This window comes from Malaya genurostris, chromosome 2 (assembly GCF_030247185.1).
Source record: "Malaya genurostris strain Urasoe2022 chromosome 2, Malgen_1.1, whole genome shotgun sequence".
Classification (NCBI taxonomy): Eukaryota; Metazoa; Arthropoda; class Insecta; order Diptera; family Culicidae; genus Malaya; species Malaya genurostris.
The window spans coordinates 351,987,079-352,008,685 of record NC_080571.1 but is presented as its reverse complement, the minus strand read 5'-3'; the positions used below and the strand labels follow the sequence as shown (position 1 = coordinate 352,008,685).

Here is a 21,607-nt window from a genome sequence, read left to right as displayed (position 1 = left end):
CATCAATAACGAAATAAGATATTATAACTAATTTTGATGTTAAACAGATATTGTATAATTTCTTGATTCCTTGGATGCAATATCACGAAAATATCAAGTATCGCTGTGATAACACAGAAACATCAAGCCAAGATATGATGGTAAAAGTTGTTATTATTTTGATCTTTGTTTGCTATTTACACCTACCCGGGGAGCTTAAGCATCTCATCAATGCGAATCGCTCGGGTCTCTGAGATACCGGAAAATACCGATAAAGGTCTTTTACTCTTTACATTCCAAACCGGCAAAAGACGAATGCAGTAGCAAGTAGAAAGTATCAACTTTTGGTAGCTTTGCCGGAATAGTAAATAGTAGAAGACCTTCATCGGAATTTTCTGGCAGATGTTTAAGGTCGACTGCTCTTGTAAAAAGTGAAAGTTAAGTTACTAAATGATTTCTGCATGATGGAAAGAACCTTGTCATATCGCACCTTCTATATCTTCACATGAAGAAAATCACTCAGAATCTTTTTACGTAGGACTACGTTTTTTTTTTAATTAAATAATATAATATAATTTTAAGGCACACTGCTTAAGCTCTAAGATGCCAAGGGTATTTTCTAATCTTAATTAACGACTAACTTAAAACTAGAATAGTATCATTAGGTAATGTCGTATCGGGGTCGCGGATTCTCGAAAATTCAAATTTCTGGTAGCGATCAGCAGTGGCCGGTGAATTGAGTATAGCATGAGAGTCTTCCAGATGGCGTTGGTAAATATCTATGTTGACCGCATCATTCAGTCCGTGTGTGTCCGCGGGAAAAATCATCAGACTGGGAAACGAGGTAAAAAGGGGATGTGGGAACAGCATGTCTTAATACGACAGATATCTAATTAGTTGCCATCGAGATGTGGAGAGACGGGGGAAAGGAGAACGAAAAAGTTAGTGACAAAAAAGATCTTGTTAGTTCCAATGAAGATGGTAGACAGGGACGGGGATCGAGAGAATCGGGCGGGACTACGGGCAAATTCAAAATACTGAGAACCGTACAGTGTTCAGGTTTTGAACATCTATATCTCAATCATTTTTAATTAATTTCCCATATCATTACATAAACTGCATTAAAAATATTTCTACACTTCGATTGGAGTAGATGAACCTATATCTATAAAATCATATTTCAGATAATTGGTGGTCGAAACTTCAGTTAGTAACGAAAATCTTTGTCATGGTTTCTTCTAACGAATGCATACACGGTTTCCATTAAATTTCTGCGTTTCAATTGTTGTGTTCGCTTTTAAGAAAATCACTTATAAAAACCATGATTCTGTATCTAATCAACTAGAACTCTGTGTGGTTCAGAAAAGAACTAAAAATTACACATTACACAGAACACATTGTTCAAACAGTCCAGGAACTAACCAGAAAAACATAATTTCGTGTGCAGGCATATTTTTTATTCATCAACATTATCATCTTCAAATGACATGCAATCGTTCTAGCACTTTATTAATTTTTTAATACCAGGAAAACAGATCGCAGCCCAATTTGTTTAATTTATTTATTGTTTTCATCGACTTATGGCACGGTGCATTGTCTTGGTTAACGGAGACTCACTTTTGATGGTACTTTCCTGTTCAAGATAGTCGATGCTAATTATACCTCGAATATCTAAAAAAAAAACTTATGCCATGATTGTTCCAGCTACCTGTTACGTTTTCAGATGGCTTTCCCAGTCTGAATGCTGGTATGACTCCGGATAAAAATAGTGCATCCATGTTTCGTCCACTGTTTAATACCAACGCATTCCATTTTATTGCGGAAGACTTTTGTTAGTTATGAACGGCCGTGTTCGAGATCCGTTTGGTGACGATTTTTTTATGCTCAGATTTTCGTACAAGAACGTAAAAGAACATGTGCTAACGATCTCAGTATATCTAATCTCACGAACTTTGATTTTGCGTTCATACATCACTTTTATCAAAACTTGCTTAATTTTTTCCGGTTGACTGCTTCATTTAGCCACGTTCAACATAAGAATACCACAAACCATTATTTTTAATGGACCCTTCTCAAGCTATAGCAGGGCCTGCGCGTTTTTTTTTTTTCCTTTAAAAAGCAATGTTTTAGCAACACACGGAATTCGTTATTTCCATTTTTCATAAATGAATTAGTAACGCTGTCGAGACAATTTCATATCATATCACTCTTATATTAAACGGTTCGAGCGTCGCTGATAAATCGAAGTGAGTTCTGCTTTTAAAGTTTTTCTTCTCTGCTTTTGGTGCTAAATTAAGTTCAAATCCCCTCAAACTAACAAGTTCTGCAAACTAGAAGATTTTATCAGTTAGTTTTATGGAATTCGGGCCTATTTTTGACCATCGTTTGTGTAAAAATGCCCATGAAATTGAAAGTTTTCCACTCATCACGCTTTAGTTCCGGAACCGAAATTTGTATCCAGATAAAAAATTCCAGAAATTTTTAAAAAACTGTAGATTATTTCATTTGAATCTTAGTTTGTGAAAATCGGTTTCGCAGTTTCCGAGAAAATTTATTGCACATTTATTTCTTAATTGTCACATGTTTACCTGTAACACCGTTACCGGAAGTCGCACCCCAATGAAATTCATTAGCAGGTTATGGGATCATAAGACCTTTCATTTGAATCTAAGTTTGTTGAAATCGGTTCAGCCATCTCCGAGAAAAGTGAGTGCATATTTTTGTTACTTACATACACACAGATGTTTGCTCAGTTCGTTGAGCTGAGTCGATTGGTAAATGTTACTTGGCCCTCCTGGCCTCGGTTAAAATTCGGTACTCACAGAGATTGTATAGCTTTTCTATATGAGAAAGGCAAAAAGATCCGATTGGCATTAAAGCCTGTTCGCACTATACCGGGACGACCGGAACGTTTTTTTTCCTTATCGGCGATGACTGAGCTGCCTGCTTGTGTATGTATTGGAATCCCGGATCCGGGATAAAATCCATTTGGTTGCCACCGATATTCCTCGCCGAGTTTTTTCCAGCGCCGAAATCGATGAATTTTTTATTCATAAGATTAATTTTCCATATCTCTTTCATATTAGGCGCGTTAATTTTTAACTAAATATAGTATAAGTAATTTTAAGTGAGATTTTTTCTGATAGAAACATTTTCTATTCATATTTGGAATGTTTGACATTAACAATAGTTTACTAACATGATCGAAGCAACTGGGTCAAAAGTAACCCATCGTGTTTTGAGGTGTTTTTGAAAACGTTCAGACTTGTGGTAACTTTCAAATAACTATTCACATTTTGTAGAAATTTTTAAGTATTAACACTTGAAACATCCAAACATCTTATCGGAAAGCATTATCAATTAACCTGTACCCATGAACAACGATAATATCATTGGTAAAAATAGAGATAAAATCATTCATCCTTGACGTTACATAGAAAAACGGGTTTGAAATTTGGCTCAAAAATATCATGAACGCCTAATTGGCCTATTACGATTGAATCTTTGAGCTCATTCGTAATAATGAGGTGCAACGTTTTTTTCGACCTTTCCAGTGAAATTGAAGTACTTACGTGGAAAACGATCGCAGCAGGCATGCGCGTCGGACGCGAACAATTTTCGTTCCTGTCAATTTTTTTTTTCTAAGTTGACTTTTGCTCGTTTTTGAGGAAAATGTAATAAATGTAATTGGAGTATTGTATTCGATTGGGTTCGCTCATGAAGACTCTTTATAATTACCCGTCTTTTTCGTATCGGGTTGGTGATTGCGAAGAGCTGGTGATCATAGTGATTGGATTCTCGATATAATAGACATGGTATAATTGTTTTGACTTTTTGTTAGCACTTTGTGGTTAGAATCAACTGAGTTCTTGTATAATAATCGTCGCGTACGGTCGCGTATTTCTTTCGCTCTGTGTTTGCCGTTGTATTCCACTCGGATTGCCCCCTGGTAGTGGACGCAACGAATCTCAGCTTTAGAAAAACAAACAAATTAACCTGTCAGTAAAATCTACGCTGAGATTGATTGATGTGCAATTAATTACTACTAAGTACTCTCGTTAACTGGAATTTCAAAGGGAGAAAAATTCCTCTGAGGAGATACACAATGCATTACTATGATAAGTTAATACAAACATAAAAAAATCTAGCTATGTTATATGAATTACTATTATGCTGTTGATAAACTTAACATTTAAACAGAACAAAGACAATTGATTAAATATCTCGTTCAGCTGCTGTCTTTTTACAAATCTAACATATGAAGATTCCAGCTTAATGTGGGGTCTAAGTGGATACCCAAATATTTGAAATGTTTACATATTCGTTGTAGAGCGGAAGATTATATATTTGGTTTTTGTTGGATTTAACGAGAATAAGTTCGCTTGTGGGTTGAAAAGGTACTGTATCGTCAACAAATAACCGCGGAGTTCTTTTGAGCTGTAATGTTCCTAGATCATTGATGTATAAAAGGAACTGCAGTAACCCTATGTTGTTACCTTGTGCAACACCAATACTAGCAACAGCAAAGTTACTATGGACGCCATCAACGGATACAAATTATCTGCGGTTTGTCAAGTAACTACGAATAATCGAATTTGCGGTGTACCCTTGATGTTATACCAATCAAGTTTTTGGACAAAGAATTTCATAGTCCAAAGTGTCAAAAGTCTTAAAAAGACACCAATACTACCGATGGAATTAAAAAAAAATTATTAACGCCATTGGTTCCTTCTCAGTAATTAGATTGTTAGAACTTGGGAATGGTCGCTAAGGAGGTCATTGAATATTGTGTCATTTTGAATCCGACTGACGTCGTCGAGTTTGCATATGGGTTTATGCATCTGCACAGCAGAGATTACAATAGTTGGGTACGTTGGATGCAAAAAAATATATCCGTCGAATGCTTGATGAGCTGTCACTGAAACAGTGCGCGTTCCTAACAACAAACCAAATCCATTCTGCAATCGGATCGGAGTGCACCTTCATTTCCGAATGGATTTCGAATTAAATGCAGGTCCCATTAAAACTTAATTTTCGATTTTAATCGCGGTAAAATTATTTTTATTGATCGTTAGAATTCATTCACGTGTTTCTGGAATCGTTTGCCATTAACTGTAAGTGAGTAGCCGTACAAAATTTACACACGTATATTTTGGAAGGGTGGGTTTGTAAATTTCTCACTTCGGGCACCATGCGTGTTACATTGCGTTGCAAAAATTGCGTGTCATGTACGGATCGGAGAAGGCACGTGCAAGTTTACGCAGCTACATGCATAGTGCAATTTGTATGTCCATCTAAAGCACACGAACCCTCTTGCATAACTTGTGTCGAAATGGCAGACGGCAGACAAAGATTTTCAAATGTAATGTAATAACTTGTCTAAGGTCTCGAGAACAGGATCATGGTCGAGTTGTGAAGCGAATACACTCAAGTCTTTTTTTATGCAGGGGATACGTACCCAAGAAAAAACGCAAAAACCGCATAACTTTGAAAGTTGTTTTTGGGCCTGATTCGATGCGTTCTTCTTGTACGGCATGTGTTCCACACTATGCTGCAGCATTTCAAAATTAGCCTGACCCAGGTTACATACAGAAACTTTATTGTTCAATAAAAAAAAAAGAAAAATTGAGAGTATCCGTATTTTATCATCTCTTGAGCAATCTGGTTCGATAAATTTTGCCTTTAATTTATCAATGATTTCGTCGAATGCTGCAGCCTTAGCTTTCGCTGTCTGAAATTCTTGTTTCCCGATGCCTTCAACGATTATGGAATACTTTTCTTAACGATAGTTGTCAGATCTGAGGTATCTTACTACAATAGGAGAAATACCTTTATTAAATACCTCAACGTTTTGATTTCTCAAATTATTCGCTAGATCACAGTTCTGGGTGTTGGGAGGATGCTGAGACGAGTGAAGCTGCTGATGGTATTTCTTCTAAATCATATCTCGATGTAGCTAGTGGTATTTTTCAAAATTATTTCCCGATGTTGCTGGCAAAGCTGTCGTATAGTCTGGCATCTCGTTGTCGCTGGAAGCTAGTTGCTGTGCACTTTCAACAGACACAGGTCGATATGAATATAATCGACATGAGTCGCAAATATGCATTGTTCACAGTAATTGCGCAAAGTTACTCGCGTCGTCTTGATGGCAAAGAATAATTTAGTAAATTTTCATGAGGATTACAAACATAATAAATTTGGCGATGAAGAGCCCAGACTAATTTAAAATAGAGCGTATTCTCATGAAATATCCATTTTCTCAATTCAGTTCCTCATATATCTCGAAAATGAAATGCGTTTAGGAAGTATGAACTTTTTCATTAAACGTAGCTTGGAGAGTAATATTTCATTTCTCAGATACATTTATTCCTATAAACATATTGTTTTACGAAAATTGTTAAAAACTTCTTCCTAGGGGACCTGTTTTGTACGAATCAAAACACCGTATATTTCCGGAACTGAAAGTATTATCCACAGCGAATTCAGGGATTCTGTATGAAACAATAAGCTTTTTCTTTGGATATATAAGTTTGTGTAAATCGATTTGACCATCTAGAAGAAAAGTAAGTTAGATCTGTTTTGCAGTTTTTGACCACTAGTTTCAATACTTTCGAAACCTAATTTCGAGAACTGGAATAGCCGAAGTTGGTTCGTATCACCAGGAACAAATATGACCTACAAATTGGAACAGTTTCGCACGGGCTTTCACGTGACCATCGGCAGCACGGGCTTTCACGTGACCATCGTCATCCATTTTTTTTTAATTTTGCACACACTTTCACAGCTACAAAATGGTGGATTTTTTTGTGAAAAATCGTAGTTTTTACTTTGAACAACCAACAAAAATTAAAAAAAAGATGAAACCTAAACATTGGGGTCTAGAAAAATTTCTACTTCAACTATGAAATGATTAACAGTTGGAATTATTTCCAGCCCAGTTTAGAATTTTTCCACGTTTTTGGCTTCGCCGCTTACAATTATTAATACTTTTCACCCCGTAGTTCCGGAACCGAAAGTTGTAGTCGGAAGAAATTCAAAAACTTTCTATGGGATCATAAGATCTTTAATTTGAACCTAAGTTTGTGGAAATCGGTCACGCTATATCTGAAGAAAGTGAGTAAGTAATTAACTTAGATGTTGGATTTCGTATTCTTTATAGCATGTACGAAATTGAACAAAGCTCGCTGTATTTGTAAAATCGTGTTGTGTTTTTTTCTTCCGTGTCAGCTCGTACGGGAATTTGTATCGTCATTTTATATGGCGGTTTGAAAGCTTTGACACTCATCGCCCTGTAATTGTGGAATCGGAAGTCAGATCCGGATTAAATTTGACAGTAGTTTTGAGAAAATATGAACTTCAATTTAAATCAAGATTTGTGAAAATCGGTTTAAGCATCGTTATGAAATCGAAGTCAGCTCTTTTGAAGTTTTTCTTCACTACCTTCGGTGTTTCACAAATGAATAAGTTCTGCAAACAAGAAGAATTTATCAGTCAGTTTTATGGGATTTGCACTTGTGTTTTTCAAAAAACAAAAAACACATGAAATTGAAAATTTTCCACTTATCGGACTCTAGCTCCGAAACTGAAAGTCGGATCTGGGTGAATTAATTAATAATTAATAAATTTCGTTTGAATCTCAATTTATGAAAATCGGATCTGCCATCGATGAGAAAAGTGAGTGCATATTTTTGCTACATTCATACATTTGCTCAGTTCATCGAGCTGAATCGAAGCCTTTCTATATGAGAAAGGCAAAACTGCAAATATCTAGATAAAGCTTTGTATAATTAAAAAAATACTCATACAAAGTTCCTGAATTTTATTCGAATCCGATTACCGGTTCCGGTATTGCAGGGTGATAAGTGCAACAAAAATGAAAATAAGTGCTCTCAATTTTCTGACAGACTGAATCGATTCTCACAAACTTAGATTCAAATGAAAGGTATAATTACTATATACACTTTTCTCGAGTCGACTTCGATTATAATGGTTCCCGGATTCCAGTATTGGAAATATCTGCAATAGTGGAATTCACTTCGTGTTCTGTTTTCAGAGAGTATTGTTTCACTCTGTTGGTTATACTAGTTTATGGTCAAACCTGTTTGGTTTTCAAATAAAATTTTTTTGAAGAATAGCATATATTTATATAAGAGAATATCATAGATATGAGAAAGGCATCATTACACCACTAGGTGGATTGAAACAGTTTTTTTTTTTACTGAAGCACTGCTGAAAATTGCAACACCTGAAATAGAATATCTCTACTTGCTTAACGAATAGCTCGACTTTGAAAGCTTGAATAAAATAATTTTTCATAAAAATTTCATGAGTTAGTTTAGATACAATTAGTACATAAAAACATATTCGTTGTCGATAAAAATTAAGTCTTATATTTTTCTGTGGAACACAGTCAGTTTCAATGCGTCCGCCATTTTATTCGTCTTAATTTTCTGGTAGCGTTCGAAAATAGAAGAGGAGAGAAACAAAATCGACTCAACAAGGTTCCTAGATACACAGAATCAAAAAGGAAATTGAGGGAGCCACGTGTTCGATACAAATTCCACACGCGACCCATTGTCCTCAGGCCTTAATCGGAAGTCAGAATCGGATAATATTCATCAATTTTGTAAGTGGTTTAATTTGAATCGAAAATCGGTGTAACCGAAGTCAGTTGAATTCACCTAAGGGATTTCTTTTGATTCGAAATTTTTGAGAATCAGCCGCTAATCACCCTGTATCTCCTGAACCGGAAGTCGGACGTGATTAAAAAACAAGAAGTTTTATGGGATCTTAAGACCTTTCCTTTGAAAATTACATGAAGGAGATCGGTTCAATAATTTCATTATTTTAAGGAGCAAGACTCTTTGCAAGCGTATGAGTAATGTCAACAATGTGTGTGTTCCTGCGCTTCTTTTCCTGCTTTTAATCGATAAATCTTCAATATGGTTAAAAAATAAACCAATCAGTTCATTTTCCTTAAAATTGCAATTCAAGACAATGCGAAAATCTTAGTCTAAAACTCTTCCGTTTTCCTTAAAACTGCTCGAGAAAAATTATTTCAGTTTCATCTTACTTCCACTGACACATTTGATTAGCAACAAACACATTCCTATATGGATTCCCTCTTGCAGAAATTATTGCGATATAGAGATTTACGTATCTTCTATAAGTAAACCCGCAAAAAAGGAACTTTTTATTTAACACGCGAAAGGCAATGGATATGGAATGTTGTCGTAAAACTATTTATTTTTCCGGCAAACTGCTTTTGTAACAGAAAATATTTAGTTTTGTTATTTCTTGTGTAGCGCAATCTAATACAAATGCATTGAAGCAGTGTTGCTAACTAAAGCTTTATTAGGGAATTAAAATCTACATTCATGAAATGTAAGCAATTTTCCATCAAACGTTGGTGAAAAATTGATCAAAACTAATATTTTATCCGAAAAGTTAGGCTTAACATTCATCTATATCTACATCTATATATATGAAAATGCAGAGCTCATTCTTTGTAATCGCATCACGTAAGAACGGATGAACGGATTTACATGATTCTTTTTTTGTCCGATCAGTTTTTACCCCCACCAGGTTCGTACATCAAAAAATTTTGGAAAAATTGCCGGAAAAGTAGGAAAATTCATAAAGTTGTTTTGTATGGACAATGGAATTTTCCATTGAAAAAGTTGTCTATGCTTGCTAGATCATCGATAGGTGTTTGGCGCATAACGAGTTGCATAAGTGTTTGGCCGTCGAAGAAAAGAATACTAGATCGTTGAAAGAATCTGTTGGCATGTGATGTTTTGACATGCATACTTGATTCATATAATTCGTCATTCCGAGCCACGTGCTTAATTGGGTACCAACATTATTGCTTCCTAGCTATATCGTAGACAGGATCAAAAGTTCTGATATTGTTTCCAGAAGATGCATTGTGTGCAATGTAATCAGTTAGATGATTAATGTTGGCCATCGTAGTCGTGAGTTGAACAAATCACATTATAGAACGAGTTTTGTGCGAATCAATGATTGGATTGTGCTGTTTAAATAATGAGATCAAACAAAGAGGTTTGCCTTGCATTTAGCATGCTGAAGTTTGTTCAATCGCATCGGGAAAAATTTTGGTGGATTGAAAATCATTAGTTGTGAGATTTTATGCATTGACTGGAGCGATAAGCTCAATACTGGTACAATCACTCCTCATGTTCACTCCGCTATAACAAAAGAATTGCAAATTATTTTCATATAAAACTTTCTGATATAGATTCTCAGTACCGAACTCCACCATTCGTTAATTGTAGGTGGGGTACTAAACAAAATGATGTGGTGTCGACTAATGAGATGACTGTTGATACAACTATTAAACGAATGCAGTGTTCATGTAAAAGTTAATGGACACAATATTTAATAGAATGGTAACATAAACTTTCGAATGTCTAGGAATTACTCATTTTATCTTTCGGTTTTTTAACAATATCAAACTAACTAAAGATTGTGAGCGGAGAATGAATATGAAAAATGTAGAGCCATAGTACTAAAGGAAGAGTAAGGACTTGAAAATAAAGTGTTAAAAAAAACGACGTAACAAGGTTCATTCAAGTAACCAGAAGGTTTCTTGCATCTAAACTTTTACCTTCTACCAGAGGAGTCGAGCTTAGCGATGCGAATCATCCGAGTCTCTGATATGTCAGTAATCTACTAAATAATTACTGACTGACCAGAAGTCATAAATTAAAAGTAAAAAAAAGTTTTATCGCTGAATTGTTAATAGAAAATTGTTCCTATGATTGTCACGTTACGACCAATCATCAAACACGACTGAATAATATCACAAGACTAGCGAGAAGTGACGAACTACAAGTCGCGAGGGCAGCTTTTGCAAATTTAAAGTAGTCACCTTAGTTATTTTTGCTTCACTTTTTATCCCATATGTTTGAGAGAGATCTAGAATCGCTGTTCGATGCACTGATGATATGGCGATCGGTGCATTCGCTTAATTTTTGCCAAGTAATCAGTAAAATAATGGAAAGATACATAAATTAAAAAAAAATCGGGCGAGACGAAGTTTGACGGGTCAGCTAGTTTGAAAATAAATTATTGATGAAAAAGATTGTTTGAAACTCAATCGTGCAAGTCACTTTGATAAACTGGTTGCACTGCATATATGAATACATAGATCTGTGACATACGTACAAAATAAAATGTACGGAATACACAAATTACCAACACAAGTTAACTTGATTTACTCTTGATCCTTAACTTCGTTTCACATATGATTCTGTAGTTCCTCAATCAGAAGTCGGATCCAAATAAAATTCAGGAACCTGGTTTGGGAGCAGAGGACTTTTCATATGACTCTAAGTTTGTAGATCGGACTTTCATTTGAATCTAATCGGTTGAGTAGTAGTCTGTAAGAAAATTTAGAAGTTTGATGCAGGTGATTCAAAACTCCTTTTACTTTTTACTGGGATGGAGAGGAAAAGTTACTATCACAAAAATGTCAACAAACTATGGCTTGTTTGAAAGGTATTACAACGAGGTGTCTAAATTTTGAAATCTATTTTGTTTTTGAGGTCGATTGAGACAGATGTTGTCGAAAAACTGCAAATTTTTCTCATAAAGTAAACATCCGATCTCAAAACCATTCAATAGCCCTAAGGACGACGGGGAACTGATCTCTTCTGATCTGTTAGCTGAATATCAAAGGTTAGCTCGTTAGGCCTCACATAGGAGTCGCGAAAGCTCTCGGATTTTTTACGGTTATTGTTTACATTATCTTCTGATTTTATGAAACAAAGTATTTGGGTTAGATATTTTACGCAAGGAACTCAAAATCCCTTCTTCCTATTGTAACGCGTCCAATTACCAGCAAAATATTCATAAGAACATTTTTCCTGGCCACTTGCTCGGTCGATTGCACCACGCGCTATCCGTTCACCTGCGAAATATAAACAAATCTGCACTCGTATAGCTACTAGCACCTGCTCGGCACAAAACTAATGATATTACCTTTCCATCTTTTTATTTTGTTATTCGCAGGGATACTGTAAATCACTTCGCGCCTGCTGCGGAACAACAATTATGTTTAGTGTACCAGAAAAGGGTGTGCTGTATGATTGGCCGTTCTGCGATGATACCACGAAGAGCTAACTGATGCTAACACGTAATGTAGGAGAAGGTGATGAGCGGATCACTGCCGTTTGCTGTCAGTGCGATCATCACGAGTTAAAACCAACGGTCAGCAGATGATGATGATGCTGATGCTGATGATTATGGAAAGGCCCGGCATCATTTGTTCGACGATCCGTCAAAACTGAAACAAGCTGTTAGCAACACTCAACGGTAGTCGGCAATACAACAACAGATTTGCGGTTTCTGACGTAGAGAGTGAAATGAAAGTGTAATCGTATTTTTTTTAAACCAACCAAAGGAGGCGGGTTTTCGGTTTTATTTTTCGTTGCGTTCCGAATAAGAGGAAGAGGCGCAAAATATGTGACGGTATAGATTAAGAGCAAAAAAGAAGTATTGGCAGTTACGAAAAGAAATAGACAATTATTTCGAATTACGGCTAAGGTGAGATGTGATTCAAGCGCAAACAGCCGGGCGGCGGGAAGTGAAAATTAGATCAGTCGATCGAGTAGGCAACAAGAAAAAAAATCAGTTCAATTGAAAGAGTGAAAAACACTTGCAGCTGTGAAAATGTTGAAAATTCAAATGCTCGAACAAATCGTGGCCAACGAGAACATGATCGAGGATAGTCAACTCGTGATCGGCGGGAATGGACGGGCGGGCGGAACTAGTACTAGTGGCAGTCCCAGTGCCGGTCCCTCCAACAGCGCGACTAGCGACGAGAATGACGAGACGAAAAGCTTGAACCGCGGCAACCGATTGTCTCCACAAGGGTAAGTGCTTTGAATCATTATAGAGTCGATTTGTTTGTTTCGATAATTTGCGATGCAAGAGTTAGAAACTCGGCATTAGGTCTTTGGAACGCCGAATTGGATGTTCCAGAGCACAGAGTGTTTGAGAATCTAGTAATCCGGTAATTAAATTTGGCCCTAGTAGGCTGGGAGGAAAAAACAGTAAAAAGTTGACATTTTCATTACCTTAACCCAGCGCTGTACCAAATTCAAGCCAACGGTCAACACTTTTCTTTTTGAAATTTATTAAACTACTCGTTAAAGTAAACAAACTGTCAAATGTGTCAAACTATTATCGGAATTTTCCACCAGCCCTCGTTCCATCCAACTAAGTTCTATATTATAAAAAAGGCGGGTGCGTTATTTCAAATACATAACCGGATGACGTGAATACGAATTCAGTTTCTTTGATGTTAGGGAATTTAAACTCTGGAATTGTGGAGCTGAATCCTTGAAGCGAGTTCTGAAATTCGGGATCTGAATTCTGAAACAGAATTCTGAATTCCGGAATTTTGAACCTGAATTCTTAACTGAACCACAATTTTAGCTTCAGAATTCTGTTTCAAAGTTCAAATCTAAGTCTAGAATGTATTACCGAAATTTAGTTTCAGGGTCCAGATCTAGAATTAAGATCTAGAATCTCACTTCCAGACTTCGGTTCAAAAATTCAGGCTTAGTATCAAGTTCTGAAATTCGCTTTTAGTTCAAGAGCTTTGGAAATCGATTCTGGCCCTGAATTCTATGCGAAAATTATCTTATCTGCCAGACTGTAATCCTTCACTAAACTGATTATATTCACTTCAGATTTACATATTTAACAGATAATTAATTCTAATAGCTCTTTAGATAACATTTGGAGCCATTAGAAGGGCTGATTTTGCATAATGTTCCTCATCGTAGTGCACTTTGCGTTGTATTTTGCTCCAATGCAAACGACCAGCAGCAGGATGACACAATCACTCTTGTTTTAAGCGAAATTGGCTCTGCGAACGCCACGCAGCAGAGCTGCTAACAGTGATTGATTCCATACTGAACCAATTTTGGTGAAGAGCTTTCTTTTTATGAGATTTCGTTTGATTCTATTTCACAAATAAGCGGTCTTAACGACCACAAAAATAGCAACATATAGAATTTCGATGCCGAGTATTTCATATCGGACTTGCATATTTCAGTAAAGAAACTATCAAAATGTTGTACGAGATTCATTTCTGGCATTCAGAAGGGCCAAATTGTGTAATTCTCTACGATATTAAACACTTTTCAGAACATTTTTCTTGAACACGATGCTGTCAAATGCTGGCTTTATTCGCATTCGTTTGATACGAATTTTGAATTGCGATTGTGTCATACAACTGCAAATGTTATCATAAATTGATGATCATATTTCCGATAGCATGTAGCAAAAATTATGTTAATACGTTAGATATAATAAGAGATATTCACAATCAAAAACTTATCACTCTCTCAGAGAGTAAATTTTGGAAAGGCGTCCCATAGTAAAGTAAGTCGTGCTCACGACAAAACTTAAACGCTTTAAGTTTCCCATGTTTACATGAGATACCACTCTATCAGCCACAAAAAAAGCAAAACAAAAACTCCCTCGAATGTCTTAAACCACAACCGATAGATTTTATGGCTCCGGTATGCCAGAATTATTTGTTTGAAATGCATTTCCATCTAAACATAGCGACCGACCGACCATGCCATATGTGTTTATTTGGTTTAGCTTGTTTCCACAACAGTTTTTTTTTGTCTTTCTTTCTCCAGTCTCTAGCGATGGTGTTGAGAACATACGCGTTTCCAACCTGCGGAGATCTTTGCAAAACCCCGGACGACTGACTGGTTCTGAACTGATGTCTAATCTGGTGTTTTATGGTTTTTCCATAATATTTACATTGATTCGATGTCTGCTGCTGCCGCCGCCGGTAGCACGAAGCGTTTTCGATTTCCATGATGCGACCTTGGTGCCAACCCGTCCCGTTTGCCGAGAGCAGATATTTTGATGTTTTGAATTTTGAATGTGCTGATAAATATTTAAGTTAATATTCTGGGACGAAAGCTATAAATATGCTTTTAGCGTTTGCCCCGGGGTGAACTATAGAAGCTGACGTGCCGTGGGATGTTTCTCTATCAGCTTAGATTTCATCTTATCCCGCCGTTGGTGCACTCGAGCATTCCGTGCGTCACGACGGAAAAACAAAAGAAATGGTGTGTTTGCGAGTAAATATTTTTGTGGTGGATTTTCGGAGAATGATGGATCTGTAGGTCGCTCGGAAAAGACGAAGGACGAATACGGTCGGAAAAGATAGATAGCAGTTTTCCCTGGTACTTGTGCTGTGCTGTTCGGTCGAAAGATGAAAAAATAGTACTCTGATTTGACCGATTGTTTTCCATTTGTGGCAATCGCACCGGAAGAAAATGTAAGCAATTTATTCTTCTGGATATCAGCAAGAAACGGAAAATCTGTTGTCATAACGTAGGTGGGTTTCTCTGGGAAATGTTTTCCTCATGACGTTGCTTGCTATTTCCGTGTAATAAATTGTGTAGTGAAAAATGTGAGGATTCCCTTTTCTATCTCAGACAAACAGCTGAATGTTCCCACGTATAACGATAACGAGTTTAAGATCAATGTAATAAGACTAAAATTTTTTGCGGTAGGGTAACGGCTCCCTATTTCATCTGAGCTCCTATTTCCATCTCATCCCGTCACCTCATTACTTTGAACATGAATAATATTTTACAACCTACCTGCACCAAACTGTGAAATGTTTTAAAATGATTATAAAAGCTGTTGTCACACTTTCCCATTGAAAGAAATAGTTTTAAAATCCTTGGGTGATCGTTTTTTTTTCATTTAAAATAAACTCACTTTTCAATTTAGGGCACATTTTCGTCTCAAGATTTACAGTTCGTCATGTTTCTGAATATCTACTAATCGATTCGTCTCAAAACATGATCACTATTTCGCACAATTACACTACCATTGAATGCTGGATGACTTCATAATTAGTAATGTTCACTTGCCACTTGTTTAATTAACGATTTAATACTTAAAAAACTACTCGACAAACAATAAAAGTCTTTAAAAATATGAGATGAAAGTTTTTCACTTAGTTCACTTGATTGCGCTTTGTTTTCATCTCATTTGGTTTCGCAAAGTTGCCAAGTTATCTCATAATGTTACAAAACAAAAATTGTTTTTCTTCTTCAAAATCTCATCAAAAAGTATGTTTTTTGGTATCCGTGACATTAGTTTAATTATATTATTGATATTAATCTATCTATCTATCTATATATATAAAAATGCAGAGATCATTCTTTGTAATCGCATCACGTAAGAACGGATGGACGGATTGAGATGCTTTTTTTTTTGTTTGATCAGTTTTTACCCCCACCGGGTTCGTACATCAAAAAAATTAGGAAAACTTACCGGAAAAGTGGGAAAAACCAATAAAGTTATTTTGTATGGACAATGGAATTTTCCACTGAAAAAGTCGCCAATGATTGCTAGATCATTGATAGATGTTTGGCGCATAACGAGTTGCATAAGTGTTTGGTCATCGAAGAAAAGAATACTAGATCGTTGAAAAATCGTTTGGCGCGCAACGAGTAGTTTTGTGTGGATGCATACTTGATCCATGCGATTTGTCGATTCGAGCCACGTGCTTAATTGGGTATCGAAATTATTGCTTGAAAAATTACCGGATGGCGGAATGCACATGACTGTTTTAACTGACCCAGGGTAGTTTCATCAAACAGACACTTTTCACGAAACTGTGTTGGTTCCGCACTTAGCAACGGGGGTTTGAGTAAACCTGATATAAAAACCTGGTTCGAAACTGACTCGATTTTCAGATCAACAACGTTGAAACTAGGTTCGAAACTGACTTTAAACAAACGGTTTTACAAAACTGGTGGTGGAAACTGGGTTAGGTTTAGAATCAAGTGAATACGACATAAATGAAATAATGGCGCAATGCAAATGGCTGTATGACCGCTGTACTGCCTATACTTGCATATCAGTCCCATATGGAAAATCGGCATGTCGAGAAAAAGATTTATTGTGCTACCTAATGCTAAATCATGGTATTATTACATGAAATATCGGTAATACACCTTTGCTATTCCAATATAGCTACAAATAAAATTATTGAAGTTTGCACTGAATGGGATTGATATTTTTTTCACATTTCACTGAACAAACCCTCAACTTTTATTGCAATTTCTGAGAGTATATTGAGGATAGATTACATTCCTGAAGCTAACTCGAAATTGGCGAAAATCGATATGGGACTGATAAGCGAATATGGGCAGTGTAGGCAACAGAAAAAGTTCTGATATCGTTTACCAGTTAAAGGATTTTGTGTGATGAAGTCATATGAATAATATTGGCCATTGTGAGCGTGAGTTTATCAAATCAGAAATTTTTTAATGAATCAATGAAAAGATTGAGCTGTAGAAGCTCTAAAGGTAAACTAAGAGTTTTTTCTTTCATTTTGCTTTCGAATGAAATAGATAAGCACATAATAAGTGACAATTAGATCAATGTTCAAGATGATTACAATAATGGATTGAGACTGCAATTTTATGTTTCATGTTCTGTAAAGTTTTTTTTTCAAATTGGTAAGATCAGTAAAGCGTCGTCTCTCTAAGCAACTTCTAAGTTCCACAGTGCCTGAAAAATATTTACTTTGTTAGAGCTCTAAAATACGCCTATTTGTCAACTTGAACGTACAGAAAAAGTTGTAAGGATACTTCCTGGCTGTTTAAAAACTGTATTAGGAACTGCTTCAAAGTTTGTGCTGTTGCGTCGGGTGTACATTCAAGTATGAGCAATTTCTTTAAAACGGAGTCTTTGTATGTTGCTTAAGCCAAATCTTTTTTACGAACTTTTGGTTACTTGGGCTAAATACTAATTGTAAATATATCCTACTCTACCGAATGAACAACTCTAGAATAAAAACTCTTTAATTAGAGATGAGAATCTGTGCATTTGCTCGATTTTTTTAACAGAAGTATTTCAAATTTTCACATTAATTTTTTGTGATATTTCTTTTCGGGCTAAAGCAAATGTGTGTCAAATTCTGTGGATTGTAGGTTAAGTAATCAGGAAAATAATGGAAAGAAACGTTAACCACTTAGTCGTTTAACAATTCTGATGTACGAAAACATAAATTCGAACAAATTTTTGGGCGAGACGAAGTTCGACGGATCAGCTAGTATTTCAATAAAACTGTTTTGGCTTCAAATATTACCAGGAAGAGCATGTTAAATACTAATGAAATAACCATTGTGGCAAATCTAGTAGCACTGGTTTCATTCCGCTATTCGTCAACATAACGCTGTGAAGTGTGTGTGTGTTTCATCGGCTGTGCACAGAGATGCCAGATATTTTCATAGAAAATATGTATTACGTTGCATAGAAACTCTATATCTGGTCTATCTGTTTTCACTAATAAAATGATGTTAAATCTGTTTTCACTAAAAAAAACCTGTTAACATCATTTTATTAGTGAAAACAGATAGACCAGATATAGACTTTCTATGCAACGTAATACATATTCTATGAAAATATCTGGCTTTAAATAGTTCAAATTGGTTCCAAATTTTAATATAAATGTTTGTCAGTGGTCATAATCAACTATCTACATAAAAGATTTCCACTTTAACATGTGATTTGTCCGTTGATTAATAAACTTTTAAAGAATCACTGCAATCAAATACTAATAGATACTCAGAGAGAAAAGTCTAATTTTTTACTTCTTTCTTTCTATGAACCTGTACAAATCTGTATTAAATTTAGGAAATCTTTACAAAATCGGTACTTTGATTTAAACCAGTATGCGAACGCAAAAATCTATACAATACATATAAATCTGTATAAATGGCATCTCTGGCTCTACACTTTGTTTTAAGAAGGGCTAATGAATAAATAGTAACAATCACAGTTTTGTTTCTATTTAAAGTTCACCAAATTAACTTTTCAGTAAAATTTTAAATTTAAAGCGAAAGGTAACGGAAACGACTGAAAAATTTTTAAACGTTGAAATGATTTCAAACTGGTTCTAAAAATATCGTATATTGTCTCATAGTTGGCATTAGGCCGTTTTTAAGAAGAATTCTGACATTTTGAACCTAAGAGTGTAATAGTGCAATATTTCGTTTTGATTGCTGGCGCCATTGCTAATTTATAGGATGAATAAAGGATCAACGATGGGATGGATAAAAATCCATTGCGATGAAATTAGGAGCAGAGTAGTGAACATTTCATAAGTGTTTTTTGCTGTTTTATGAACATTATTTTAATTTCCAAGGAATGTGAATCCATTCTCAACGTGGAGCAAGGCGAATGAAGTAATATGAAAAATTTATAGTGATTTTAGTGACTAAATCGGGGTTTTGAGGCGACGTTCTTACAAATGAGATGAAATAGGCAGCTCTTACCCTACATAATTTTGATTTGAGAATGACGTGTGGTCGCTAGAAAAAAATATTGCAGTGATATCTATTTCTTGTTCTATGACATAGTACATACCTTAACTTTCCATGATTTGTGGAAGAAATCAGCTGTTAATTGAGTTCAGTTGCTTTTCGAGTGGTGTTTATTGATGAGTGCTGCTCACTCCTCGCGCTACGAGGCATCTGCTTATTAGCGCCAGCAGCTGTTACGAAATACATGGGGAAGTCGAAGCAGTTCGCAAGAAAGTGACTAAATCGCTATAGAAAGGTTGAGAATGTCGATAAAAATCCTGGTTCATACTTTCTAGTTGTGAAATAATGTCTTTCTCTTCAACTTTTATAAAGCAAATCGAAGTAATTCCCGTATCAGGGATGTTTCATTCGTACTTTCGCCCGGGTAGATGTAAACAGCAAACTAAGATCAAAATAATAACAAATTTTACCATCATATCTCGTCTTGATGCTACTGTGCTGTCATAGCGATACTTGATATTTCATCTAAGGAATTAAGAAATTGTACAATATCTGTTAATGTTATTTCGTTATTGATGAGACAAGGATGGCTTCTATCGTAATAAAGAACGCTCTCTAGCAACTCTTCGCACGATTCAATCAGAGCCATCAAAGAGAGACGGATATCATCTCAGCAACAAAAATCCGGTATGGTTAATCGAACATAGAATGAACATCAGTGCGAGAGCGAATTTCTCTCAATGACCTGTCTGAGCATCACGAGCTAGCACGCAGCTGTGGGGATTCGCTCTGAAGCAACAAATGGTAGCTTATTCTCGTTTCGCGATCCGATTCCATATGGGAAGTTGATAATTGCGATAGAATCATTTTACTATTGCCGCTTATTTTAAGGGCCGTGAAATACTCAGAGTATGGAATGGAGTGAAGAAATTAGGAAAAATTCTCTCACGGTTCATGCATTGAGAGACACGAGTTCTTGTAGCATCTTCTACCGGATTGAAAATGTTGTGTACAATACAGAGAAATATCGAGCAGCTTCTGTCAAATTATCGGCAATCACCAACACTGGATGAGGTATTCCAATTTTATTAAGTGCAATTGATCGAGTAATTCTATCTTTGAATAAAATACTATCGAATAAACTGCATCAGAATCAGAAAAGATTAATACTTATGCTATTATTCTATTCTGAATGCTAGAATTTAAAATAACTGAACGTCTTCGATAAATATTTCGTTCTTGGTTTGAAGAACCGGAAGTCGCATCCGAGTGAAATTGAATAGCAGGAGGATCACGGTGCCTTTATTTCTACATGAGTTGGTGAAATTTGGTTTAGTCATTTTTAGGACATAAATGTGAGTTTCAAAGGTCCTTCCAGATGCGAAAACTGGGGGCTGATCCAGCCGAAATAGAATCGTTTGACTTCCAAATAGAAAGTTCTGCAAACCAGCATTAAGGGGGCCACTTTGGAACAACATCGATTTTGTATTTATTGTTTTAATCAACAGATATGTTGTCTGAGAACACAATGGCAATGTTTCAAAGTCGTACTTTCAATATTTTCGGAGATTGAACGCGACACGGAAGCGAACTGATTGTTAAAATTAGCATGCTTCGTAATTACTGGAGAGCCATTATCTTTTTTGAGGATCTCTGAAAGGTTGAATTCAGTGATTATCATCAAGTAGTAGAAGATAAGGGTTAATCGGTTTCTGCTAAATGCATGATTGTTTTAATCCATGACTTACGTTTCGTCTGCTAAGTTCATTAGCAGTTTTACACGCTTTCATGTCGCTACCCTAAATTGAGTCGAAAGTCACCAAATTTCGCAAGAACCATACCTACCCAAAATGTAGTAGAACGGGTATTACTCAATTTTGGGTGAATAACCGCAAAATTTGAGTAGAATCAACGTTTTCGAAATATGTGGAGTCAACGAGCACTGAAGAGAGTAATTCGTATTTGTTTTTCTTTTTCGTCAGATTCAGGTCCGGAATCCAGCAGCAGATTCCAAAATACAGGTCAAGACATCACGAATCTTGGTCCAGAATTCAGGCAATGAATGCAGATTCACAATCCAAGTTCAGAAATCAGGTCTAGAATCCAAGTCCAACTTCCAAGCTCAAATCCAAAATACAGGCTCTGAAGGAGTTTAAAATCGAAAATAAGCCTGGTAAAGAGTTCAGGTCTAGAATCCCGGTTTATAATCCAGCTTTAAAATGTAAGTCTAGAATCCAAATACAAGTTCAGAGTCCAGTATGTATTTATGTCTAAGTCTACGT

General features: G+C 36.0%; 1 protein-coding gene across 2 annotated transcripts in view; it reads left to right on the top strand.

Moving 5' to 3' along the window:
* LOC131432146 (rap1 GTPase-activating protein 1) overlaps positions 1–21,607 on the top strand; it is a 322,963-nt gene that overhangs the window by 26,468 nt on the left and 274,888 nt on the right. For both annotated transcript variants that reach the window (XM_058598255.1, XM_058598254.1), the window contains exon 2: positions 12,013–12,875. In XM_058598255.1, coding sequence (XP_058454238.1) covers positions 12,673–12,875 — 203 coding nt within the window. In that variant the 5' untranslated portion in view covers positions 12,013–12,672. The remainder of the gene's footprint in view (positions 1–12,012; positions 12,876–21,607) is intronic.